Below are 26,787 nucleotides of genomic sequence, written 5' to 3'. Positions count from 1 at the left end.
GATCTCAGTCTCCTGAGTAGCTAGGATTACAGGCCACCACACAGGCTTCAAAGAGCTTTAAAAATTCAATCTACTAATACAGATAAATGCAAGACTTTTCATAAATATTACTTTTCTTTCAATACAAAATGGATGAAAAAGCTTCAAAGTGAATATTTGGCATGGCAGCTGTTAGCATACTGTTCTCTTTTATCCTAAAGCTGGCGGCCAGTGAGCATGTCTCTGGAGCTCGCTGGACCCTGGTCCACCGGTGGACAGCAGAAGGAGTTTAAAGTACACATCACCAGTGTTTGTCTTGGCCTATCACTGCTGGGATCAACCACACTGAAATATAAACAACAGCTAACACGGGGCTATAAGTTGTGCAGAATGCTTCTTATCTCTGGGCTGGGTTCATCCTGTGGTCTCTGAGACTTCCAGGCAAGCTGGCTCCCAGACCCTTTGGATTTTTGCTTACTCCAGAATCTTAACTGAGGAAGAGCTCCTGGCACGAGAAATCAGCAGTATATAAAGTAAGTACACAGATGTGAATCTCTGATTCCCTTGGATGGGGAAGGTGGGGCTGGAACTCTTCCTGTTTTGTTACTGTGCTTCGAGACAGAATCGCTTCACCAGAACTCCAGTTCCCTCTGCCCAGGAGCCTGGAAAAGCTATACAGCCACTCCTTGCTCCGGAGTACCGAGTGGTGGTTGAGTATTTATAACAGAGAGGTCAAGTGAGATATGTGCAATACAGCATATTAACAATGCATTATATATTAGTATATAAAGCGTATTAGTAATAACAAATGACTAATATGTGGATATTAGTAAGTACCCTGCTGGGTGAACTATTTAGTTGAGTTAAAGGGAAATTTTGGATTTCTAGTGCAGGGAACTTAGTTGTTTCCCTAAAGGGTTTCCATCAGCAGTCGCTGTCTTGGTTCTGAGACAACAGCGTGGGAGGTGGGAGGTTTGTCTATCACTTGCTGACATTTGGTCTAATTCGGAATCGAGAAGCCAAGATCCTTGAAACCTGATGAATCTGTGCCAGTATGTCTTAATTGTTCAGTTCTTACAAATGTTTCATGCTCCATTCTTTGTGGTAGAGTGAACACTTCTTGATTTTCTTATGCTTTTTTTTTTTTTTTTTGCTAATGTCCACTCCCAACTAAACTCACTTGGTTCTAAATATAACAGTTTGCAAATTACTTCTCAGCAGCCAGCTCAATGATATATATGTTATACCAGTGGACGAACTGAGCCTCCCTCCCTGGTTATTTCTTACGGAGTCCCCTCTGTCCTAGAGAAGAACCTGCTATGACATTAACTGGCAGGATGTGTGTTAAAGGGCAGCAGTCTAGAACAGGCTTGAGGAAGCACACTGAAGACAGAGGCTTCAACCCCAAATCATAGGCCTGCTCCCCCACAGGTGTGCCTGGCCTGTGCACCCAACACCCCCACCCACCGCCCAGCTGGATCTTCCCACAGGTGCGCCTGGCCTGTGCACCAAATACCCCCGCCCACCACCCAGTTGGATCTTATCTCTGATTATGTCTTAAACCCCATGGCCAACTTGAGGGCATATCATCCTATCATTATGTAATCTGTGTCAAACAGTATTCTCCCAACAGAGCCATTCTCACAATACACTTTTAACAGAAAAATAAACTAACCATGCCAGCATAAACTAGCCAGAAAGAGTGCACATGCATGGGTGCATGAGACAGACAGACAGACAGACAGACAGAGAACCTACCACAGTGTAGTACCTAACACGGTGCTCTGCTCTTACCTAATTGAAGAATCACACACAGCTTGAGGTAGTCTTTCTTGTACCTTCACCCTGGAGTAAAAGGACTTAATGCTTCTTCAGTATACTCGATACCATGGGTTCAGTATTTAGCTGGCCATTTTTTCATTTCATTTACAACAAGCCAATACTTATCAATGTATAATAAATAAATTAATAAACAGCACATCTGAGCACCAATGAAGACACTGCTCTCTCCAACAAGCAGAGGTGAACCCCACTAACATCTGTTAAACTCCGGCTGATCAAGCCACTGGGAGACATGGACTGATCTCCTGACACCAACAGATAAAGTCTCTGAGTTAAACTAATTACTCAGAAAGAAAAGATATTTGCCTGGAGTTTCCCAAGCATGTTCAGTTAGAGGGCCGCTTACTATACAAATAATTTCTTCACATTGTCCCTAAACCATAATTCCTCTTATTAAGTAGTTGGGTCTAATCAACCAAAGTCATTTAAACAAATAGTGTAAAAATGAAAGAAAAATATTTGTGTTTATTCTTGATCACAATGATTCAAGCATGGGATTCACATGCCTGCTGAGCGCCGCTCGACTTCCCAAACCTCGGACTGGAGAAGACATGACCTCCTCATTTCTTGTCCCCTTCTTCGCCTTCTTGAAGCAGCTGCCCAACCAGACGTCCCTAACCGGAATACTGTCCATCACATGCTAACCCTGTCAGAGGCCTTTAATGCTGAGTGCTCAAAGGACCATATTTCACTCTACTCTCCTCAAAATGCCCAGTCTCTCGGGCATCTCTGCAGAGTGGCATGAAGCCCCGAGCCTCAGAGCCCATCCTTCCTAGGTGAGCTTAATAAACGGAGGCATCGCTCAATCTGACTTTATTAAACCACATATCTGCATTTTACTTCTCTGAAGTAGAGGGCACAGAATTCAATCCACAGGGGGATAAAACATAGTCATTTCTAACCTTCTGGTTAAAATTTAGTAACTTTGTGCAAGTACGAGTGGCGTCCCAACTCATTTCACAATTTTGTGTGGCTGAAGGCACTTTATTTGCTTTTTGTTATAAATTCACCTTTAGTGAGATAGCTTTAGTTATTTTTTCATCCGTTGATTTCTTCTTTCATATTTACTTAGAATTGACAAAGCTCTCTCTTTCATTAAAAAAAGATAGATTTTAAAGGAGCTAACAAAGAAATAACAGGATTTTTACTGATTATCAATGTGCAGTGTAGAAAGTGGCACTGTGGCTCAAGCAATAGAGCGTTCACCTTGAGCTGAAGAGCGCAGGGACAGCACCCAGGCCCAGAGTTCAAGCCCCATGACTGACCAAAAAAAAAAAAACAATCAGCTATCAATGTGCAGTGTCATAATACTTTGCATTGTGAAACAGCACTCCAGTTATCAGCATGGAAGATGCCTTATATACTACTAAATAGAGTAATTAATAATAGAGTGATTGATGGCAGCCATTGACTAAAAATCATTTTGATAAAAAGATAAGCCAGGTGCCTGTGGCTTACACCTGTAATCCTAGCTCCTCAGGAGGCTGAGATCTGAGGATCGTGGTTCAAAGCCAGCCCTGGCAGGAAAGTCCGTGAGACTCTTTTCTCCAACAAACAACTCAGAAAACTGCAAATGGTGCTGTGGCTCAAGTGGTAGAGCGCTAGCCTTGAGCTGAAGAGCCAAGGGACAGTGCCCAGGTCCAGAGTTCAAGCCTCACGACCTCAAGATAAATAAATAAATAAGATAGAAAGGGGAACACTTTTTCTGAGCAAGCACTTGTATTAAATCACTTTGGTTTCATACAACTATCAGAAATCCTACAAGTGTTTGAAAGCACTGACTTTCCCTCAAGGAAGGTCATCATTTACACGTCTGCTTGAATCCTCATGGTTGGCTTTTCCCAGTGTGGGGAATGGGTCTGAATGGTTGGTGATGTACCAAGAAGCTGTTCTGAATCAAAAAGAAAACTCTAAGGGAAGAAAACCCTTTCCAAGTTATTTTAAGATTTGCTTTATGCCCTCCGTTCTTCTTTCTTTTTTTTTTTTTTGTCGGTCGTGGGGCTTGAACTCTGGGCCTGGGCACTGTCCCTCAGCTCTTCAGCTCAAGGCGAGCGCTCTACCACTTGAGCTACAGCGCCACTTCCGGTTTTCTGGTGGTTTATTGGAGATAGGAGTCTCACGGTCTTTTCCTGCCCGGGCTGGCTTTGAACCGTGATCCTCAGATCTCAGCCTCCTGAGTAGCTAGGATTACAGGCGTGAGCCACCAGCGCCCAGCAATTCTCCGTTCTTCTTTCTATCGCCCTTTCTCCCACCATCCACCTCCTATCTCCCACTCATTTCTGTAACTGTCTTTCTTAAGTTGTTGCTATTGTAGAGTGGTGCGTAGAGGGGTTACGGTCAGTACTGAGTAGATGATGAGGGTCAGCCCAGCTAATGAGTACATTTCTTTTTGAGCAGTATCACCTCTTCTCTTGTTTTCTCCCAGGTTTTTCCCTCCTGAACTCCCTCCTTCCCCCTCACCCCCAGCTCAAGTTGTATACTTTATTTTCAATATAGTGTCCAGTGAGTGTCACTGCTGAATTAGTTCACACTTTGTCCCACTATTTCTGTGCTCCCTTTACCCTCCCCCAAACACATAAACTGTACAAAATGTCCAGTTTAACTTTCTATAAAAAATCATTTTTAGGTTCATGTTTTTAGTTGTCTCCAATGGCTGATTCCAATATTCTATCACTTTGGAAATAAACCCAAAATTATCAAGGCAGAGAATTAAAAGAAAAAACTTGTAAAGATTTGAAAATAACACCTGCAGAAGAGAGGGTCGCATACCCTAGGTACAATGCTAACTGCTCCTTCTGCATTCGTTGAGTGCACCTTACACTGCCTAAGAGCAGTTATCCTATTAGTTTCATATTGAGAAGAAGGAAACTGTGGCACAGAAATTTTAAATTACTTGCTCAAATGTGTCCATGATAATGAACCAGCTTTGAACTACAAACCCAGACATCTGGCTCATAAGCCCCTAAAAGCCCCAGGAAGATTTTCTTCTCGTGGTAAGTTTACCTAGCTCATGCAAGAGGAAGATTTCCATGTGACGTACCATCAATGAGATGAGACAAGGCTATCAATGTGACAATACCCAGCAAATATGTGCTCAACTATTTTTAATTGGAAATCATAGAAGATCATGAATTAATTCACATCACCCAGTAAGAAATCGAGTCATTGCCAAAGATTATTGCAACAACTATTACAGCTCCAGCAAGCTGCTAGGAACTGTGATAAAGCAGATCCATTGAAGTACATGCCCTACTTTGGGGAAACATACAACCTTAGGCGGCAGTCAAGTTAATCAACAGCGCAATGCAGCTCCCTCCTGCAAGGGATACTCTGTAGTGGCTCCAGGAGCCAAAGAAAGGCAGGCTAGGGACTGGGCAGGTGGCTCAGTGGTAGAGCGCTTGCCTCGCATGCATGAGGCCCTGGCTTCCATTCCTCAGCACTGCGTAAGCAGAAAAAAGCCAGAAGTGGCGCTGTGGCTCAAGTGGTAGAGCGCTAGCCTTGAGCTGAAGAGCTGAGGGACAGTGCCCAGGCCCTGAGTTCAAACCCCATGACAAAGAGAGAGAGAGAGACAGAGAGAGAGAGAGAGAGAGAGAGAGAGAGAGAGAGAGAGAGAGAGAGAGAGAGAGAGAGAGAGAGAGAGAGAGAGAGAGAGAGAGAGAGGGAAGGCAGGCAGGCAGGCAGGCAGGCTCCTGGCAAAATAAGCAACCCTGACCTGGGCTTGCAGAAGTCCTACACATTCAACTCATGTTGCTTTCTGTTGCTTTCCTGCCACCCCAGTCGGTGTTAGCAGTGTTTCCCCAAAGCTTGTGATGGCAAACCGACGTTTCCGCACAAGTTACTGATGCGGCTGTAGCTGGGACAATGCCTGCTGGGGCCGAAGCGGCCCTTCAGTGTCTAGCAGGAGCAAGGGCTGCGTAGCTTCTCCAAGGCATCCACGGAACTGTCAACGCAGCTGGGGGGGGGGGGGGGTGAGGGAGTCCAGCGGCAGGCTGCCGTGTACAAGGGAAGGCCAAACAGCTGCCAGTTCAGACCTCAAACCAGTCTATCCTCTCTCACTTCAAGGAAAAATAAACAAATAAGGCCTAGCATGTGCCTTCATGGAATCTTGCTGACTTTTTGCTTAGGCGGGCCTAGAACTGCGAGCCTCCTGATTTCCGCCTCCCAAGTCGCTGTGGTAATAGGCATTGTGCACTACAATTGGCCAGGTATCTCAAATGTCCCAACAATCCTTAGTTCCTGTCCCAGCGGCCCCCAGAGAGGGGAGTCCATCTTACCGTCCGCAGAGCCTTGGATGAAAAGACACTGTTGATATGCGTTTCCTTTTCCTCCTTACCGAGCCAGCCTGGGTGCTTTCAGTCCCCCATCAACATCCTAGACATGGCAAGAGCCAGCAGGGTCCCTGCTATACCCACAGTCCATCTGTCTGTCTAGAGCACCTTCCCTGGACCCAACTGCAGGGTGAGCATGGCGGGCCTCTCTCCCCCTGCTGACCTCCTCTCCAGTTTCGGTGAAGATACAGCAGGGGATGGCCTCACCCTCTTTCTTTTTTTTTTTTTTTTTTTTTTTAAAATTGTATTTTATTTTATTTGAGAACATACTGTACAGAGGGGCTACAATTACATGGGCAGAATAATGCATACATTTCTTACCAAGCATTGCAGCCTCCTCCTTTGTTTACCCTTCACTTCCCTTCCCTGCCTCCCCCCTCCCCCCACCCAATTTTACCCCCCTCCCCCCACCCAATTATACCCCCCTCCCCCCCCCCACACCGAAATTGTAAAGCTGGTTTTGACATGACATTTTGTACTTCTCATTGTTGCAACAGGTCCACCTGAATCCTTAAACGATTTGTTTGTCCCCATCTCCTCCACATGATATACTGACATCAAATATAGTGAAAGCGGGGGTTACACTGTGGGGGAGGGACATACAAAGCAATAAAGGAATAATCTTATAAATGCATTAGAAATACATGCATGAAAGAAACGAAAACATTAAAATACATATTTAAGGGTTCATTTTCCTAACATCACATTATCTGGCCTTTTCCGCTTGACTCATACCTATACTAGATATTGCAAATAAGGGAAACCATGGGACCTATGCTTCTTTGGGCCTGGCTTACTTCACTTAATATAATTTTTTCCAAACCTTTCCATTTCCTAACAAATGGGGAAATGTCATTCTTTCTGATGGAGGCATAGAATTCCATTGTGTATATATACCACATTTTCTTGATCCATTCATCTACTGAGGGGCATCTGGGTTGGTTCCATATCTTAGCTATGGTAAATAATGCTGCAATAAACATAGTTGTGCTGGTAGCTTTAGTGTGGTCTTGTTTGTAAACATTTGGGTAAATGCCCAAAAGTGGGATTGCTGGATCATAGGGGAGATCTATGTGAAGTCTTTTGAGGAACCTCCATACTGCTTTCCAAAGTGGTTGAACAAGTTTACATTCCCACCAACAATGAAGTAAGGTTCCTTTCTGTCCACATCCCCTCCAGCATCTGTTGTTATTAGAGTTCTTGATTTTTGCTGTTCTAACTGGAGTGAGGTGATATCTCAATGTTGTTTTGATTTGCATTTCTTTTATGGCTAGGGATGTTGAACATTTCTTCATGTGTCTATTGGCCATCCTTCTTTCTTCTTCAGAGAAGCTTCTCTTTAAGTCTTTCGCCCACTTATTTATTGGGCAGTTGTTTCTTTGAGGATTTGTTGTTGGGTGGTTTAATTTTTTGAGTTCCAAGTATATTTTTGATATGAGACCTTTGTCCGTTGTATGGCTAGTAAAGATCTTCTCCCAATCGGTGGGCTTTCTATTGATCTTGCCAGCTATGTCATTTGCCCTGCAGAAGCTCTGCAATCTTATGCAATCCCATTTGTCCAACCTTTCTTTGATTTGTTGTCACCCTCTTTCTTAACCCAGCTCTTGGAAGAGGCTCCTCGCCTCCCAAAGCGAGCTGCCTCTGCTCCTGCTATCCCGCCCTGACCACCGATGTGGGGCTCTGATCACACACGCCGATTCCCAGTCATTGTATCCTAAAGGCGATGATCTCTCACGAGATGGCGGCCATGTCTGACAAGTAGCTTCGGTGAGTGAGGAAGCTGACGTTTGAAGGGGTGAGCAGTTTTCCTGTCACCAAGCCGATGCCTAATAGAACGGCGATCTGAAACAGATGGGTCTTCACCTAACCCCCGCCCTCCAGCCCCCTGTGTCCACCTCCTGCCCAGGGAGGGGCAGTTATGTAGAATTCTTGATTATGCAGCATCTATCAAGATCTAAAGCATGACTGCTCCGAAGAGAATCTACTACTAGCTCTTCCTGCGATGGGAAGTCAACAGCCCTCCAACACTTTCACAGACGCCACTAAACATCTATTATATCATGATCTATATGCTGCCTTGGACCACGGAGCACAGCAGAGAACAAAAAGATATAAAGTCGCTTTGGTTGAACTTCTCTCCGGTTCCCAATTCTAAAAATGCAAATTATTGAACTCCAGCTTTGAGGAGAGTTCATCTGTGGAACAAGGAAACAGCAAATGGCCTGGTGCACAATCTCTAATGAGCCGGACTCATACCTCCAATGAACTGCCAATAGGCTGGATGTAAGCTGTGCTCAAGTGGGAAAGCACCACTTGAGTAAGCAAGCTAAAGCCCAGTGCCCAGGCCCTGAGTTCAAGCCACACACACACAAACACACACACACACACACACACACACACACACACACAGCAAATAGCAAATGTTCAGGAAAATCTGTGTCTTTGGGGCACTTTCTTGTGCTTCTAAAAATCTAAAAACTTGGGCAGGTAAAATGATCTTGAAAACACGCTAGGAAGCAATATCTAACACCCTTTGATTTGTGCTCAATAGGTGTACTATTAACCATAAATGCTATAGGAATATAGTCATGTAAAAGGCAGATAGAAACACCAATTTTGGAACCACTTTTACCGTAGCAATGGCTTACATTTATTGAGCATTTGCTACGTTCCAGGAACTCTCCTGTGTCAATTCACCTGAGCCTCGTAGAATGCGGCAAGGAGGCCACTGGCGTTTTCTCCATTTCTAAGCTGCACAGAGACACTAAATAACTTGCCTCTGATCACACAGTAGCGGCTGACGTAGGTGACTGTACTGTCTCGGCGCACTGTACTGTCTCACGGCAGTCCTGCCAGCCCTGGCTTTTCACCCGTGGTTGGCACTCGATGTTTCTCTAGCTGCTGCCAACAGTGACTTGCCATGCTCCCCAAAAGTCAGTATTGGCTTGAAGCAGGAGGCACCTTGTTTCCCCACAAACCCTCACTGGCAGCCCTCCTCACCCTCCACCTCACCCCGCCTCCCCTCCCCCTGTGCAGAGACAGCTGTGCCGTCACGCAGCTGTGTGGTGGCAGCATCCGCAGTGGTCACAGTGTCCTGGCTCCCGGTCCCAGCCCCGCCCCACCGGCTGCTGGGTAAAGGCCCCTCCCCAGTCTGAACCTGGCTGCGGGACAGGACAACCTTCTCTTTTGCCGCCGCTCTCCCCAGCTCTAGGGCTGGAGCTAGGAGGTTGGAAGCAGTCCAGGCCAGCACGCAAGACTCTTCCAGCAGAGGGTCCGGTTTCAGCCACTTGCCAGAAGCTACACACAGCAATGATGCTGGGTGCCAGGTCTGAGTGAGGGGCGGGACCGTGACCAGGCTCAGGGGTTAAAGCCGTGACCCAGACTCTGCTTCCCTACACACACACACACACACACACACACACACACACACCCGCGGAAATCCTCTCATCATCCAAATTCTTGCTCTTCTCCCTGGCTTGTGAGAGCAGCTAAGGGTGGGGTGAGGCTTCTGTGAATAAAGAGCTCCGTTTCGCTTCCACACACACAGGAGACCATGGTGAAGCGGGTGGCCATCGTGGGAGCCGGGGTCAGCGGCCTGGCCTCCATCAAGTGCTGCCTGGAGGAGGGTCTGGAGCCCACCTGCTTCGAGAGGAGCGCGGACCTGGGCGGCCTCTGGAGGTACACCGTAAGTGGGCTTTCCATTGCTTCCATGTGCCGCTGCAATAACCAGAGGCCTGTCAGTGTTTTTCCCACAAGGCTTATTCTGGTAAAAGGCTACGTGTCTGCTCAATGTGGGGTCCGGGGAAGGGGGGCTTAGGAAAATATCAAAAGTAGAAACTAAGCACGGGCTGAGCTCTCATCAGAAGCATCAGCAGCTTTATCAATGTTATCCGGGCTGAAGAGGAAATGTTTCAAAGAAGCCCATAGCTATGGAAACGAAGTGAATGACTGGGGCAGGCATAAGGACCAGGAGCAGAAGAAGTAGAGGGTCTTCCGCGGGACCAAAGACCGCAGGGTTTAGAACAACCACTCGAACTGCAGCCTATGTCTGCAGGACTGAGCGGCTCCCACTGGCTTTTCTCTTTTCCCTGCCCCATTCCATCTGTGTCCGGGCGACAGAGGGGTCAGAATAAGATCGGTTCCATGACCAAGCTCCCACAGCCTGAGCCATGCCAGTCCATGCTAGAAAAGATCTATGCTAGAAAAGATCTATGCTAGAAAAGATCAGATGTTTTGGGTTTTTTTTTTTTTAATGGGTTTACCAAGCCTTTTTTGTTGTTGTTTCCTCAGAAGAAAAAAAAAGAGAGAGAGAGAGAGAGAGAAAAGTGATATCCTCTAATCTGAGCAGGATAACACTCTGGACTGGAGGAGACTGTAAAGCTCACTCTTGACTGGCCTGGATCCCAGGGGGTTTCAACAGCCCTGCTTCAGGCCCATGAGACCAGGGAGAGCAAGGGCTCTTTGAGCTCCAGGACTCAGCCAGGGGAGCATTCATGCCAGATCTCTCCAAAACGCACGCTTTTTTACTCCTTCCAGTCAAAAACATTTCCCATAAACATCAGATGTGCTAAGGAGAAAGTTGTCAGGCACAGTGAGAGAGAGCAAGTGTCAGATTCCCCAAGAAGCAAGGAGAAAGACTGGGCATGACCTCCCTCACAGAAGGAGTTTGGAACTGGAATAAACTAGTGATCTTCTAACTCACTAAGCAAAGCTTTCAGAAAAGCTAAATGGTTTAGTCGATACTTCTCCAGCAAAGGACAGCTTGACACATAAAGAACTGCATATCCTAAACTGTCTCCAGGCACCAACTGTGGGCATTAATGCATGGAGACCTTCAAAAGAGGACTGAGTAAAAGGACACACCCATTCCCATGATTCAAATCGTGTGTGTTCTGACAGGATGGTAGAACCTGTTACCTGCCCCAAAGCACTCCGCTTCTGCACTCAGTGAAGACACTACTAATCAAGCAATCCCCTAGCCAGTGGGGATTCTCAGATTTCTTCTTCACCCATGATCTAAGCACATCTAATTTATGAGTTAGCTTAAAAGAAGGTATGATCCAACTCAATTGCTCAAGTTTGGCTAAGGTAATTTCAGTTAAAACAAAGTGAGTCCAAAGAGCAAAGGTTATATACAAGTCTCTTGAGATACAAGACCCCCACACCAAAAAAAAAAAAAGTTCCTTATTTAGGTGACAGATGCCTAATAGTTGACATTAAAATTCATTAAGAGTCAAGAGACATAGGTTCAGATTCGACTGTGTACAACTGGTGGTGTAACTTGGGCAAAGCAAACCTCTACAACAGAAAGCACTGCAGGGGACACACAAACGAGAAGGATTTGCTCAGCCCCGGGGGGTTGTCAAGCAGAAGGAAGAAGGCTAAGATATTGCAAGTCAGAGCAGTGCTGTGAGCATGGGAATGGGAATTGGCTCACAGCCACCGGCAGGAAGCCAGGGGAAGCTTTGTGGAAAAGTTGGTGGAGGTGAGCTTTGAAGGATTTCAGTAAGCAGAAGAGATGGAGCAGTAGATGCCAGAAAAGGAAAAGGTGCCAAGCATGTTGATAAACTAAGACTTTATTGATGCATATGGCTTATGTAAGAGAAGCAGTGATAGGGAAACAGGTAGATGACTATCTGTTGCTATCCCGTTTCCAAAACAATGGGTAAGGAACATATTAGAGAGTCCTTATTGTGGTTGTTACCTTTGACTGTGTGCATGATGCAAAAGTTCAAAGGCATTTGTAGGCAAAGCGAAAACCTCTGGATTGTAGGAAATGATTGAATACATGAGATTAAACTGAGAAAGGATTCTGGCAAAAAATGGAAAGAATGTAATTATGGGCATAAATGGAGGAGTTAGTTCTGGATTGTAGGAAATGACTGAACACACGAGATCAAACTGAGAAAGGATTCTGGCAGAAAATGGAAGGAATGTAATTATGGGCATAAATGGAGGAGTTAGTTCTGGATTGTAGGAAATGACTGAACACATGAGAACAAACTGAGAAAGGATTCTGGCAGAAAATGGAAGGAATGTGATTACGGGCATAAATGGAGGCATAAGTTTTAGAAAGAAAGAAATGAGACACACCTTCCCCAGAGACTAGGGGAAGGGACGGTAAGCACAGGAGATAAAATGAGCAGAGATGCAACAGCATGCGTGTGTGCCCCACACACACACACACACCCTAGAGGCCTGGAAATTTCTTTCTGGAAATCATGGCAGTGTAGAAGGTGAAGAGGGCTTAGGGAGAGTAAGTAGAATTGGAACAACAGGAGAGTAGAGACCGCCAGGAGCAAGTTCTATGCGGGGATGTGAGATGCCGTCCAAATTTGGCTTAAGAGGACTGTCAGAGAAGGGCAGGGCTGACTGGTCAGCTGACACGTCGTTTCGCCTCTAGCGCCTCATTTATAAAACGAAAACCAGGAGCCAGTTTGAGAAACAGGTGAGTGCTGAACCACCACGGACCTGAAGAGCCCGAACAGCCCCGTCTGTATAAAGCAGACTTCCCTTGATATAGAAGCGTCTCGGGGGCACTGCTGTAATACCTTGAAATTCCCCTAAGCCCCACTAGGTGGCCTTGAGGGTATCTCTCAGCTCCAACATGCTATGAGTTTTCTGAGTCGTTCTGAAGATGTCCCTTTTCTCTCCTTCCCAATACTGAGAGAGACAGAGAGACAGAGATGCAGCATGGACACAGAGTAGGAAGCCCAGCCAAAGCCTGCAGAATTCAAGAACTAAAGCGCTTACTCTAACAACTCTGTGCTTGTCAGAGCTGCATAGACATAGTGTGGTTTCCTGGTGAGGTTATGAGCCTCCAGAACCCACGGTGCAAACAGAAGAGGCAAGACAGACACGCCATAAAACGCATGCACAGACAGTTCCCGTGTCCCGAAAGATAGATAAAGCGATTACACAAATCCCTGCCCCGCCCCCACTCGGGCCCACCACAGTAAAAACATCACGGATTGGGCTCTGTCTCTAAAGCTGCAGCAATCATGGCAGGTCTCATTTGACTCACGTGCTCATACCATTTATAAATTTCTTCTGTCTGTCTGGAGGGGCTCCTGACAGGCTCCTCAGAAGCTTAAATTCTTGGGGCTCCTCCGTTTTCTCTGAGGCTTCCACAGCGCTTCTGTGACGCAGACGGAGAGCTGCCCAGGGCCTCCAGGGAGTGTCTGACTTCCCAGGGAGACATCTTACTGCCTGTCCTCTCTTCCCTTCCCTCCCATTCTTCCTCCTCCCTCTGTTCTTCTGTGCTAGGGACTCAAACCCAGGTCTTTGCACACACTGAGCGAGCATTCTTCCTCTGAGCCATATTCCAAGCCCTCTGTTCTAAAGAAACAATGTTTCATGAAGAACAGGAGTTGTGAGCGTTGTGCATACAGACAGAAGTTCTCTGCCCATTGCAGGTGGCTCACACCTGTCATCCTGGCTACTCAGGGGGCTGAGATCTGAAGATCACAGTTCAAAGTCAGCCTGGGCAAGAAAGTCTGTGAGACTCTTATGGCCAATTAACTGCCAGGAAAAAAAAATGGAAATGGGGCTGTGGATCAATGTGGTAAAACACTAGTCTTGAGCTAACAAGTCCAGGGACAGTGCCCAGGCCCTGAGTTCAAGTCTCATGCCTGGCAAAAATAAACAAACAAACAAACAAACAAAAAGCTCTCTAGGTAGAGAACTTCTAGCTATGGCCCCTTTACATCTGTTTTTAAAGGAAGGAAAGAAAGACCTTTGCCCTGGTAATCACTCCCATTGCCAAAAATCTTCCCCCAAAGAACACAGAGCTGAAGAAAGACAATTTCGTGGGAGTTACAGAAGAACAATATGGATAGTAGTTAACCTGCACTGAGAGGCCGGTGGGCACTGGTATGGGCACCTTGTCACTCCGTTTCTGTTTATCCTGGGAGGTACCTGTTCTTGATGAAGCCACAGAGACACAGAGGGGTTAAGAAATTCCCAACACGACCTGAGGAGAATGTAGATGTAGCCTGGGCCTGTGCTGGCAAGAGCTACATTGCACGCCCGGCCTTGTCAGCCTCAGAACTCAAACCCGGACAACCTGACAGTGGCACACAGAAGCCCACCAGGTTTCTCAGCGGGTGACGGCGCCATTCTCACTGCACCGTTGAACCAAAGTGCACCAGAAGGCCAGAAACCCCACTATTCCGGTTCCTGTGCTTTCTGCTTCCTCTGCAGCCCGTTTCTCCCCCTTCTACCTCTCACTCACTTCTTCACCCTCCTGAGAACAAGACTCTGCTCCGAAATGGCCCTACCAATTCTCAGGGGGTCCTGTGCTCCCACACTTGGGAGTGCCAAAGCAACTGGCAGAGCCTCCCAGGGCCAGTGCCAGGAGGGAGGGCAGCGGAAGGGCTGGAGGGGGAGGGCCTGCGGGCCTGGGAATCGCTGGTGCAGATTTCCCCCTGAAGGAAGCGCGGGAGGGAAGCCCAGGACCCACAGGTCCCATTGACAAGGGACACACACTCAGACTCGCTGTGCATGTGCTAAGCACCACAGACCGTGCACTTTGCCAGGACAAACAGTCGGTGGGAGGAAAGGGAGAAGAGAGCAGAGTTCAATCTCAGATTCCACCCTCAGGGCAAAGTCTCCTTAAACTCTGCTAACATCTGTGATGCATTACCGAGCCACAGGCTTCAGCATTTCCTGGAAGCTTTTCTTCTTCCCGCCCTGACAATTATCTCCTCCAGTTTTGAGAAACAGCAAGGTTTTCACCTCCATTTTTGTGATTTATTTGCCGTAAGATGCCCTAACATACAGAGTTCCCAGGATTATCTAGTTCCACTAAGTCAGATGCGTAAACACTTTAAAATGCTTTGATTCTTTTAAACTATTTTATAGAAATCTTTACTAAGTGTAGACCACAAATCTCTTAAGTCTTCCTTAAACAGTATGATTGTGTGTGTGTGTGTGTGTGTGTGTGTGTGTGTGTGTGTGTGTGTGTGTGTGTGAAAGAAGAAAGAGAGAGGGGGGAGGGGAAGGGGAGGAGAGAGGGAGATTTAGCATTTGCAATGGGATATTTCTTTATCTTCTTGGAAGCCAAAAACACACGAATGAAATTTCGCCCTACACTAACTGATCCCAAAGTGTTTTCAGTTGATAGGGGTTGGTTTCCTACCTATACTATAGCTCCTTCTCTATTTACTCTCCCTTATCGGTATTATGGCTCCTTGTAACCATCATCTTATTCCCATAACCCAGAGGAAAGCTGAATAAGTCGATTGAATTTTGGACCCTTAACTAATCGCCTTCTATTCTTCCCTGCCCTCTCTAATTTATCTTTTATAGAAGCAGAATTGCCTTTCCAAATCATCTCCATTTTTAAAGCATTCAATACAGTGCCATAACTTTTCTATTAAAAAATCCAAATTCCTTAACTTTGTACAAAAGCCTAATCTTAACTTTGCTTTTCCTTAATCACTCCAAGAATGCCATAAAACTAAAACACCTAAAAATGGCCCATCCCCAAAAAAGTGCTTACAGGCTCTTGTCTATTTCTGTGTTTGCCTATACTTTTCAGTGATAGTATATGAATACAAACAGGTGAGTTTATAGAGGCTTATTTGTTACCATGTAATAAGTGAAATTATAAAAAACATAAAATTATGAATTAACAAATTATAAATTATATTATAAAATTTAATTAATTATAATTTTGCTGAAATCTAATGTTTGCCATTTCCTTGATGAAGAATATCAAATCCCATTAGAAAAACAGCAGGTAGAATATTTCATCTAGGTCATCTGTAGTATCATCACTGCTTGAGACTTTCAAAACATTATTTCCTGTCTGTGTGTCTGTGTGTGTTCATGCATGCATCTCATACCGTGCACTGTTTGCACAGGAATATGTGGAAGAAGGCAGAGCCAGTCTCTACAACTCTGTGGTCTCCAACAGCAGCAAGGAAATGTCCTGTTACTCAGATTTTCCATTCCCAGAAGATTACCCAAACTTTGTGCCAAATTCTCTCTTCCTGGAATATCTCAAAATGTATGCAAACCGATTTGATCTTCTGAAATGCATTCAATTCAAGGTAAGACATAAAATAAGTCATCCAGAAGTATTCTCTTCTAGTCTACTACCTCTCCGTAGGCTAGTTCTGGGTTCTTTAACTGAGATGTTCATCATTGTTTTTAGTGACAGTACTGGACTTTGAACTCGGGGCTATGCACTCGCTAGGCAGGTGCTCTAGCCCTTGGGCCTGCAAGAGTTTCGTCCTTGCCGGGGTCCCGTTTTATGCTGGGTTCAGTCTGGACTCCTATTTGTGCTTTCCTTTTGTGGCTGGGTTGATAGGCAGAGCAAAGCTGAGTACTGGGTTCCATTAGCAAGTAAGTAGATTGAATTTGGGACTCTTAATTAGTCTCTTTCTCTTTTTTTTCCCCTGCACTCTCTAATTTATCTTTTATAGAACCAAAATTATCTTCCCAAAACCATATCCATGTGTAAGCATTTAATACAGTGCCATAACTTTTCTATTAAAAATCTAAATCCCTTAACTTTGTACAAAGCCTTCATAATCTTAACTTTGCTTCTCCCTAATCATTCTAAGAATATCATAAACCCAAAGTATCTACAAATGGCCCATCACCAAAAAAAAAATGATAATAAAAGGCCTCAAATTGTGATCTCATCTCTACTCCCAAGTAATTAGGATTATGGGCTTGAACCACTGCCCCTGGCTAAGAAGACTTTTCCTAGGCAAGCACTCTACCACTTGAGCCATGCCCGCAGCTTATAATAATGGCTTTTCTGAAACAAAGAGTTGCTAATACAAATGTAGAAACCTAATAGGCATTTTGAATATTATCAATCAAAGAGCATTAGGAAACATATGAGAAGCCCTTGTTCTCTGATATTTTTGAAAAGAAGAAAAAGGCAGCAAAGCCTCATGGTAGGTGAATAACCTTTGCCTTTACATTTGGCTTGTGCTACATTTATTAAATGCATACTTCTTGGAGGGGAGTGTTAGAGTACTGCCTAGCTCCCCAGCATCATGAAAAACAAATATGCTTTCTAAATCAGTACATACATGAGGGAAATATATGTACTCAGTGAGCAAAGAAATAGACTATTTGAACTTTGGACTACTCCTAGAAACACCAGGCTGCAGTTAAAATAGTTCAGATCTGGGAAACTTCAGCAATGTATTCTATCAGACCTTTCTTTCTTAAGCTAAGATAGTTGAGGCCAAATTTATGTTTTCAGCTATAGATGACCGTATCTCTGTTACACTTAACTATTGTTCAAGAGGGGGTTCTGTTTAAAAAAAATAAGGTTTCATATCAGAAAAAAATCATCATAAAAAGACATCACTTGCAGGGAGAATTTGAGCAGACCACTTAATCACAATGTGAGCAAATCACAAATCCAAGGTTAAAATACTTTCATCCAAGAAATCACAGTGAGTCTGACAGCCTGATGAGAAGTCTAAGATGATACTTCCTAATTGTGTTGTGTTTGTTCTGTGCTCTAGAGCTTTCGAAGTGTCAGCTGGCACGTCCACCAGCCAGGTCTTGAAGGAAAGTGGAGAGCTCCTAGTTGTGCCTGTGATTCTCTCTTTTTTTTCCAGACCAAAGTGTGCAGTGTTACCAAGCGCCCGGATTTTGCCACTTCTGGCCAGTGGGAAGTGGTCACTCTGCATGAAGGGAGGCAGAGCTCAGCCACCTTCGATGCAGTCATGGTCTGCACTGGGTTTCTTACTAACCCTTCTGTGCCACTGGATTCCTTCCCAGGTAGAACATGTTCTGAAAACAACTTTAAATTGTCTGAAATGAACACCGACACGGGGTTGGGACAAGGATGAATTCCTAAGGCTCCTTCACTAAATGAAGTTTTAAAGTAACAGATTTTTTTTATAACTAGTACTTTTCTAGTCAGTGTTTCAGTTTCAAACAAGCTATGAGAACAAAGGAAAAGAATAAATAACTGACTAAGCAGTTTCACGGTTCACTAAGGTTCAGTGTCTGTCCTTAAAATGAGAGATGGAGCCAAAAGCTCTTTCGAAACACAGGAAGCTCAGACAAGTTACTTGAGTTAGCTACACATTACCAAAGTTGAGTTTGAAGGAAGCACAGGTCAATCTGTGAATAAAGAAAAAGCTATTTAATTTTTTCTTTACTTGTTTGTTTTATGTGATCCTGGCAGTTGGCTAGACCTGAGGTTTTTTTGACAGTGTGTCCATAGTCAAAGGGAAAATGAATCTTGGGGGATAAGTTAAGACATCATTGTGTCTCAGTTTCTTCACCTGGTTTTTGCATCCATGATTCATACTAATCTATGCTAGATTTCAAATGGGCTTCAACTCAAGGGAGTATAACATGTTATTGTTTGGTTCATTTTTACCTGCAGTTAAATATTCAACAGGTTAAAGTTAAGGAAACTTTTCTCCAAACCATGTAGCTATGGCCCAGAGTGATCCCAACACTTAATCTTACAGTAAGTATAATCATGCACAGCCCTTGGTCCCACATCTGCCCCAGAGATCACTCAAATCAAGTCAGAGTAGAATACAGCTCGTCCTGAAAACTGCCATACGAATGAATTAGTAACCTGAAAAAGAAATGATCCACTGCAAGAAATTGTTCTCCAAGACCCTGAGGGGGGCGTAGCCGGCCTCTGCTGGACACACACTCTGGGAGGGACTTTGGCCGTTCCACGAGGCAGCACAAGTTTTGAAATCTCTCCATCTCTCAGAAGGGAGGGCCTGTCATGGGTCGCCCCAACAATCTAGAAGGCTCCATGGCCCAGAGAAAACCACATTTATCCAATACCAGCCGTATATGTGTACTGGCTGCTAAGATCACAGAAATGATCACAGCACGTAGCCTGTATCAGAGGCACAGATACACTCCTGGGGAGAAATCAGTCCCCCTGGAGTGACCCCATCCCTCCCCTTCAGTACATCCACGCACCGCCCACGGTCCTGGGTCAGCTCCAGAAGCGTCAGGTTAGAACTCACTAAGCAATATGTATTCTTAGGTTGACTAAGCCATCGTCACCGAATGAGATTTCTCCTCTGTCCTTCTGCAAGATAAGAAGTCCATAGTCCATAGAAGACAGACATGCAGAGTCTCATTTTTGCCCATTTGTAACCCAAAACAGCTTGACGCAAAAGGAATCTGTGGCAGTCTCAGGATCTAGAGATTACGCTATGACCCTTCCTAGCCTTTCCAACTCCCCCTTTTCGAAGTCTTTAGATCCATTTTATGGGGTCCCTGTACTGAGCTAATATTTGAATTTGGTTGGGTCCATGTCAAATTCTAATGGTTCTTGATCATGTGAGGTTTTAACCAGGATTCAGGCTAGATTGCTCATGATTCAAGGACCATCAGATCTTGACAAGGACGCCTCCTATAAGTATACCCAGTTACCCCCAGAAAAACTAGGTATCTTGTCACTCTTTCTAGAAAAGACAGGTTCTGTGTGCTGATTGTGCCACAGGGCCTTGAGAGTCCAAAGCTGTCTATTTGCATTGACGTCTCCAGGGGCTTGGCACCAACAGCCTGAGATCTCTCAGTAGCCCAGTGAAGGTGATCCTGGTGTCACCAACATAACCCCTTCTAGTCCGTGCCAACTCCGCTGACTCCCCAAATGGACCCCAAGCTATAGGCAGTCTCCAGGACTGTCAACAAACTTCTACAACTTGTGTGGACCTTTGGGAATAAGAACCACATTTATTTTATTTTCCTCACAGAATTTAGCACACGGCGCAGATAGGCTCCATAGCAGATGTCCCAAATGAACGCCGCATTGAGACCCTGGTTCAGACTTTCCTTTAACTTCTTTTTTTTTCTTCTTCTTGTTCATGAAAAGCTGCACAGTACATATAAACAAATACTGGTAATTAGAGTATTATCCCACTGACTTCCATCAGCCTTTGAATGGCCATGACTCCTTTCACGTTCGTTTAAGGTGACTTTGGTCCTAAGAGGTCAGCTTGGTTGTTAGTCACTAAGTAGAACTAGAAACCCAAGGAGTAAGATGGAGTAATTTCCCATCTGTACACATAATTACATGGGATGAGTAAATAAATCCGATGACCTGCTAACTTCTTGTAAAGTCATTTATTCAGATTCCAGGTTTCCTCAAATTTGAGCATACTAGTCCAAGCAACCTCAGTCACATCAAAAGTATGTTGTCCAAACAGAAAACATATGTATGTTTTATTTCCTGATCCTATACATTCTTGACTTGGCTTTATTTTTCCAGGCATCAAAACCTTTAAAGGCCAGTACTTCCATAGCCGGCACTATAAACATCCAGATATATTTAAAGACAAGAGAGTCCTTGTGGTTGGAATGGGGAATTCCGGCACAGACATTGCTGTGGAGGCCAGCCACCTGGCCAAAAAGGTACCACCCTTGACTTGATATTAAGACTCCTGTCTCAAGAAAATTGCTTAATGCCCAGCTAAATGTTAAAGAAATAAAAATGCCTAACATGTAACTGATTTTTGTAGAATGTTTATCGATTACTCACAAAGTTTGCTGCTGCTGTAAAATTCCTGTTGTCCTGTATTTCCTCTAAAAACACTTTCTATGAGTTCTGGTTTTGTCCTGTTCCTAGGCACCCAATAAGAGGACAAGACACAGCCCTACACTTCAGAAAACCCTGGAGAATTTTTCCTTCCTAAGGGCTCCCATTCGCCTCCTCTTTAAAAATTTTTGTATTTCTTTTGGATCCAGTCCTGGGGGTTGAACTCAGAGCCTGGGCGCTGTCTCTTGAGCTTCTTTTGCTCAAGGCTAGCGCTCTACCACTTGAGCCACAGCCACAGTAGTTTATTGGAGGTACGAGTCTCACGTACTTCCCTGCTGGGGCTAGCTTTGAATCATAATCCTCGTATCTCAGCCTCCTTATATATAGGATGGTAGGCATGAGCTACCAGCATTCAGCTCTTTCCCTCCCTCCTTCGTGTGTGTGTGTGTGTGTGTGTGTGTGTGTGTGTGTGTGTGTGTGTGTGTGTGTGTGTGTGTGTGTGTGTGTGTGTGTGTGTGTGTGTGTGTGTGTGTGTACTGGGTCTTGGACTCTCTCTTCCTTCCTTCCTTCCATCTTTCTTTTAATTCCTGACCATTTCCCGTCTCTGTGGTTGCTTCCAGGTGTTCCTCAGCACCACTGGAGGGGCGTGGGTGATCAGCCGTGTCTTTGACTCGGGGTACCCCTGGGACATGGTGTTCATGACACGATTCCAGAATATGTTCAGAAATTTTCTTCCAACTCCAATTGTGTCTTGGCTGATAGCCAAAAAGATGAACAGCTGGTTCAATCATGAAAATTACGGTGTAATACCAGAAGACAGGTAAATATAACCTCTCTGCCCAAGAATGTTAGGAAGCCTGACTCTTTCCAGTCCTACATAGAAGCCAGGCAATAGCATGCAGAATTATGGCAATGCTTTTCAGTCATACAGATGTCTTAGGTAATAATAGCTTGTTTTGTAAGTGCTCAGTGAATAAAGTTATATATTTCACCTTTCCAACAAATCTTTAAGGTAGGCATTATTACGCGCTCCCTTTTGCTCTGTGAAAACTGAGACTCGGCAACACTCAGGCACTTACTCTCGCTCATGCAATACTACGTGGCCATGGAAAGTTCCTTGGGCCTTGGCTCCCACACCAAGATAATGATTTGTCTGTGGCTTTGTAGACGAAAACAACACATCAGCATTATTTCATTCTGCTGGGAAAATCCTATAATTGCCCTTCACCATCTCTTCTTGCCTTTGTGTGTCCCTCGAGTGACTTAACTCACTGACAAGAGCCAAAGCATTTCTTCTTCATTCATGGAGTGTGTGCAGGGACGATCCATCACCAGGTGACTGCAGCGGGAGCTCCCTCCTGCCCTCTCCGCGGGTTTCCTTCTGATCAGCACGGGTCTGTGATCAAGCCGCCCCATCGGGCATGCTGTCCCGCCCGTCAGCACGCCAGTCATTTCTCTCCGCCTTGTCCTCACTCTTCCCATTGCAGCTTATCTTCTTTCTTCTACCCCAGGCTCCTCCTTCCACCACAGCTTTTTCTATCGTAAGTTTTATCTGACCAGAATGATGCCTTGCAGGGTCTGAAGACATATATTTTTAGTCCTTTTCTCTTTGGTGTAGTAAATCCTGCGTCATTTCCAAAGTTTAAGATGATATGTACATATATATTTATATACATATGCACATATATGCAACATGTATAAACATACTCACACAAACACAACTTCCTATGATCTTTCATTCTATCCAGTGTTCAAGGATGCTATTACTACCTCTATTTTATAGGTGAACAGAAAAAATCCTATCAACACTGTAAAATTAGATCAAGCTCTGTAACATAAAAACAGTTGGAAAAGAACCCATGCTTACTACATTGTAATCCATGCTGTTTCCATGTTAACATATCATCTCATGTCTCTCTCCCTCCCTCCCTCCCTCCCTCCCTTCCTTCCTTCCTTCCTTCCTTCCTTCCTTCCTTCCTTCCTTCCTTCTTTCCTTCCTTCCTTCTTTCCTTCCTTCCTGCCTGCCTGCCTGCCTGCCTCCTTCCTTCCCTTCCTCCTTGCCATTTTGGTTTTTAAGACAATGTGTTGCTATATAGTCCAAGCTAGCCTAAAAGAACCTTTTTTGCCTCAGCCTCCAAGTGCTAGAATTGTAGGCATGGACCACTACACACAGCTTTTCTATGCACCTATCACAAGCTCTGCATGGCTTAGTTTCTACAAAACCAAATTCACTGTGTTAATCTTGTTCCTGAAGGTCATACAAGCCGTGTTCCTTCTTGGAAACACACGTGTTTTCCGTATGCAGCTGATTTATAGCGGGATGAGCACTGGAGGCAGCCCCCAGCAGCTCTCATCAGATATGGGAGTCCTGGCTCACGCTTGCCGGCTTTCAGCAGGACACCGTCTCCGCAATGCAGGGACGGCTGAATGCTGAAAACTCTGCAAGAGAGCCTGGAGCTAGAGCAACTCCAGCTTCCAGACTCGAGCAAATAGGTTGGCAGACTTTACCACCCTTGGACAGCACGCACCCCTTCATCAGAGGTTAACATCTCCCACAGCTGGCAGCTCTTATCCAGAACGGATGGGAAGGGGGAGGAGGGGAAGGGGCCGGCCACTGGGCTCACTGGCAGATGTCTCCCCTGTCTGCATTTCTGCTCAGGGTTCAGCTGAGAGAGCCTGTGCTGAATGATGAGCTGCCTGGCCGCATCATCACCGGGAAAGTGTTGATCAAGCCTAGCATTAAGGAAGTGAAGGAGAACTCGGTCATATTCAACAACACCCCAAAGGAAGAGCCCATTGATATCATCATCTTTGCCACGGGCTACACCTTCGATTTCCCCTTCCTCGAGGAATCGGTAGTGAAAGTTGAAGATGGCCAGGCATCACTGTACAAGTATATCTTTCCAGTGCATCTGCCGAAGCCAACGCTGGCGGTGATTAACCTCATCAAACCTCTGGGCTCCATGCTGCCCACAGGAGAAACGCAAGCTCGATGGGTGGTCCAAGTATTCAAAGGTAAACAATAAGAAATCACAAGGCACGTGCTTTCAGTTTCCCATGTGATAACTTGAGACTACTCCCTAGCTCCTCTTCCAAACAACAGAATCATTCAAAAGCAGGAAACACTCGATTTTTCTACTGCATGATCTTATCCTAACAACTTGTAACATCACCAGTACCAATTGGATCAAAATATAGAAGCTGGCTGGGTGTAGTGGTAAAGGCCCATAGGCCCAGCAACATGGGACATAGAAACGGGAGAATCAGCCCTGGCAAAGTTAGCACAAGAAAAAAAGAAACAAAACTAAACTAAACTAAAATCAAAGGTATTGGGACATAGCACAAGTGGTAGAGTGCTTAACTAGGAAGCATGAAGCTGAGTTCATTCTCTAATGCTGCTCTACTGCTGTGTGTGTGTATGTGCGCGCACATGTGTATTCATGTGTCCACATATATACCCACAAATATACATGTTTCTACATAGTATGTATATACATATTATAGATAGATAGATAGATAGATAGATAGATAGACAGACAGACAGATAGATAGATGTAATGCCATCCTGTTATTTTGAGCAGATCAACTGGTTCGATTAGAATTTAAAGGCCCAATCAAGTGATAAAGTTCAGTCAAACTAGCCGTGAGGTCGGGTAGTATCAGCTAGCTAGTGAGAAAGCTAGATGGTTAGCTTACCCTTTCAGCAGGCCACATTACTGCCAAGAGCACATCATCAGCCAGCTCAAGTCTGCATGCATTGTGGGATACTAGAAATAGAAGATGAATTCTAGGAAAGCACCTTCATCGTAAGCACTGAAATCTAAAGGGAAATTGCGTTCGTTGTTTACTTAATAGGTACCACTCTCCTACCACCAGCGAGCGTCATGATGAAGGAAGTCAATGAGAGAAAAGAGAACAAACCCAGTGGGTGAGTGAACGGGGGCATCCCTTCTGAATCGTAACTAAACTTGGTGACAGGGCCATAGCAGAGAGGTGGGACGTGTGTTGGAGAAAAGAAGGACAGCTGAGAGTTGGGGAAAAGGAGGAGGACTGGTTTAATAAGAAAGGAAGCAAAGGGAAATTGAGAACTTGTAATGCCCCCAGAATCAGCTCGAGCCCACAGTCACGAAGCATCATTTGGAGATCGGTTAACAGCGCGTATAACCAACCCTCACTGACATGTACATTACTGGAAGTATTAGCGCATTTGCCCACTCAACAAGTCTTGGTCAACTCAACTCTAGTGTTTTGTTGGAGGTGCTGCTGTAACACAGAGGTCAGTCAGCCACACCTCTGGGCCAGATCTACTTGAGTGGTTTTGCTTTTGATTTTGCAACCCTTGAAAATTAGATGAAGTTCAAACCAACGTGTCCACAGACACTCTTATGCAGTTTCCAGCGGCTGCTCTTGTTACCACAGTAGACTGAGCAGCAACTGAAGACCTGAAGGAAGCTCAAAGCAGGGGGATTCTGGAGCTGGCCTTTTGCAGAAGGTCTGGGTGTCGGCTCTCGGGACCCTGTGACAGCCATTCGAGGGCCAGGGGTAGAGGAGAAAGATGTTCTATCCTTGTCAAATTCCAAAACAAAATATTTCAATTATCTCCTCTTATCCTCACACTGGAATACAGGGTTTTGTTTTGCCTTATTATGCAACTCCTGTATAACAGATAAATAATTAAAATAACTACAAGTGCCCCATTCACATAATCCTAGCTAATCAAGGAGGCGGAAGATCAAGATTTAAAGCAGCTCAGGTAGGAAAGTCTGTGAGACTCTTACCTACAAAAAAAGTACTCAAAAAAGCCAGAAGTGAAGCTGTGGCTCAAGAGGTAGAGAGCTAGCAAAAGAAGCTCAGGGATGGTGCCCAGGCTCTGAGTTCAAGCTAAGGACTGGAACACACACACACATACACACAAATCCAACAACAATTTCAAAAACCCTGTTACACAGTGTAGAATGTTCTCGCCACAAGACTAAGCTGATGCTTCAAAGGACTCATTTCAGCAGGACAGAGCATTTTACCCTACACATTTTTGTGGCTCTTCATATTACACAAGTAAAGTAACCATTTAGTTTGGGAAAGTAGCATGAGACCATTAGAAAGCTGTGGATGTAAAGAAGAAAACACAGAAATCATTCCAAAATTTGCAGGACTATTTGTTTGCTTCAGACAAATGGTGAAAGATTTTCTTTGTTCTGTGATTTTCACCGTTCCTTTCTCCTGGTCTGCTGCTGCTGCTCCCGCCCGCCCGGTCCTCCTCCGATCAAGGTTTGGCTTGTGTTACTGCAAGGCTCTACAGTCGGATTACATCCCATACATCGATGATCTCCTGACTGCCATCAACGCGAAGCCCAGCTTGTGGTCTATGTTCCTGACCGACCCGCGGCTGGCCTGCGCCGTCTTCTTTGGCCCCTGCACACCGTACCAGTTCCGCCTGGCGGGCACAGGAAAGTGGGAAGGAGCCAGAAAAGCCATCCTGACGCAGTGGGACCGAGCCCTGAAAGTCACCAAAACTCGCACTGTGCAAAACCCCCCCTCTGCCTTTGACAGCTCGCTTAAACTCTTTGGCTTGCTGGCTTTGCTGGTAGCTGTGTTCTTGGTTTTCCTCTGAGTGAGAGATCATCCAGATGGTTTATCGACACAGGCTGTGCAGTGCACTGCTCTGACGCTTTTCACTGCAGAAGTCTTGCCTTCACATTATAAACCATGCCCCAAGAGCAAGGCTAGCCCTCTCTCCCTCTGCTATTCCCAGACCCCCCTCCTCCCCATCTCATTATGTCTAAGGCTCGAGGGTGCACCTGAAGGCTCTGGAAGGTTCCAAGTCCATTTTAGGGACAGAGCTGTGCCAGACAGAATTCTGAACAGGTGTCTCTTTATCCATAAAAACTACTTTTTATAAGTGAAGGAAGAGGTGATACCCAAGGAGCAGCGTACTCATAACCTGACTTACAAGATTGTAGCTCCCGTGATTGTACAACTCCTTAAAAATAAAGAAGGGTTTTCTGGGGGGAAAAAACTACTTTCATCCATCTAAACTAAAACACCATACCTCATTTGAAAAAAAAAATGGTTTGCACTAAGATGATGCTCATGTGCTATTAACTAACGAAAATTAAAAAAGAAGAGAGAAACCTGAAATTA

At 45.1% G+C, this 26,787-nt stretch overlaps 1 protein-coding gene across 3 annotated transcripts; it reads left to right on the top strand.

Annotated features, from left to right (window-relative positions):
* The first annotated feature begins 323 nt into the window (after positions 1–323).
* Positions 324–26,787, top strand: LOC138819737 (flavin-containing monooxygenase 1). Of its 3 annotated transcripts, XM_070011292.1 has the most exons (10): positions 324–512; positions 7,751–7,916; positions 9,697–9,834; positions 16,016–16,204; positions 17,741–17,903; positions 20,380–20,522; positions 21,267–21,466; positions 23,306–23,661; positions 24,502–24,574; positions 25,915–26,787. In XM_070011292.1, exons 3-10 carry the CDS (start codon positions 9,703–9,705, stop codon positions 26,255–26,257), a joined length of 1,599 nt encoding a protein of 532 aa, XP_069867393.1. In that variant the 5' UTR covers positions 324–512; positions 7,751–7,916; positions 9,697–9,702; the 3' UTR covers positions 26,258–26,787. The 3 variants fall into 3 exon arrangements, with proteins under 3 accessions (XP_069867393.1, XP_069867392.1, XP_069867394.1); XM_070011291.1 differs by lacking the exon at positions 7,751–7,916; XM_070011293.1 differs by lacking the exons at positions 324–512; positions 7,751–7,916 and adding an exon at positions 9,350–9,475.

Source organism: Dipodomys merriami, unplaced genomic scaffold (assembly GCF_024711535.1).
Source record: "Dipodomys merriami isolate MVZ:Mamm:240054 unplaced genomic scaffold, mDipMer1.0.p SCAF_81, whole genome shotgun sequence".
NCBI classification, from domain to species: domain Eukaryota; kingdom Metazoa; phylum Chordata; class Mammalia; order Rodentia; family Heteromyidae; genus Dipodomys; species Dipodomys merriami.
Note: the sequence above shows the minus strand (reverse complement) of the source record. Positions and strands in the feature narration are given on the sequence as shown.

Bases quoted from the DNA above. Each gene is read 5' to 3' on its own strand.
- LOC138819737 (XM_070011291.1), top strand. From the start codon at position 9,703: ATGGTGAAGCGGGTGGCCATCGTGGGAGCCGGGGTCAGCGGCCTGGCC. The intron at 17,904-20,379 runs GTAGAACATGTT...TTATTTTTCCAG, and splicing joins GCCACTGGATTCCTTCCCAG to GCATCAAAACCTTTAAAGGC. The intron at 20,523-21,266 runs GTACCACCCTTG...GGTTGCTTCCAG, and splicing joins CCAGCCACCTGGCCAAAAAG to GTGTTCCTCAGCACCACTGG.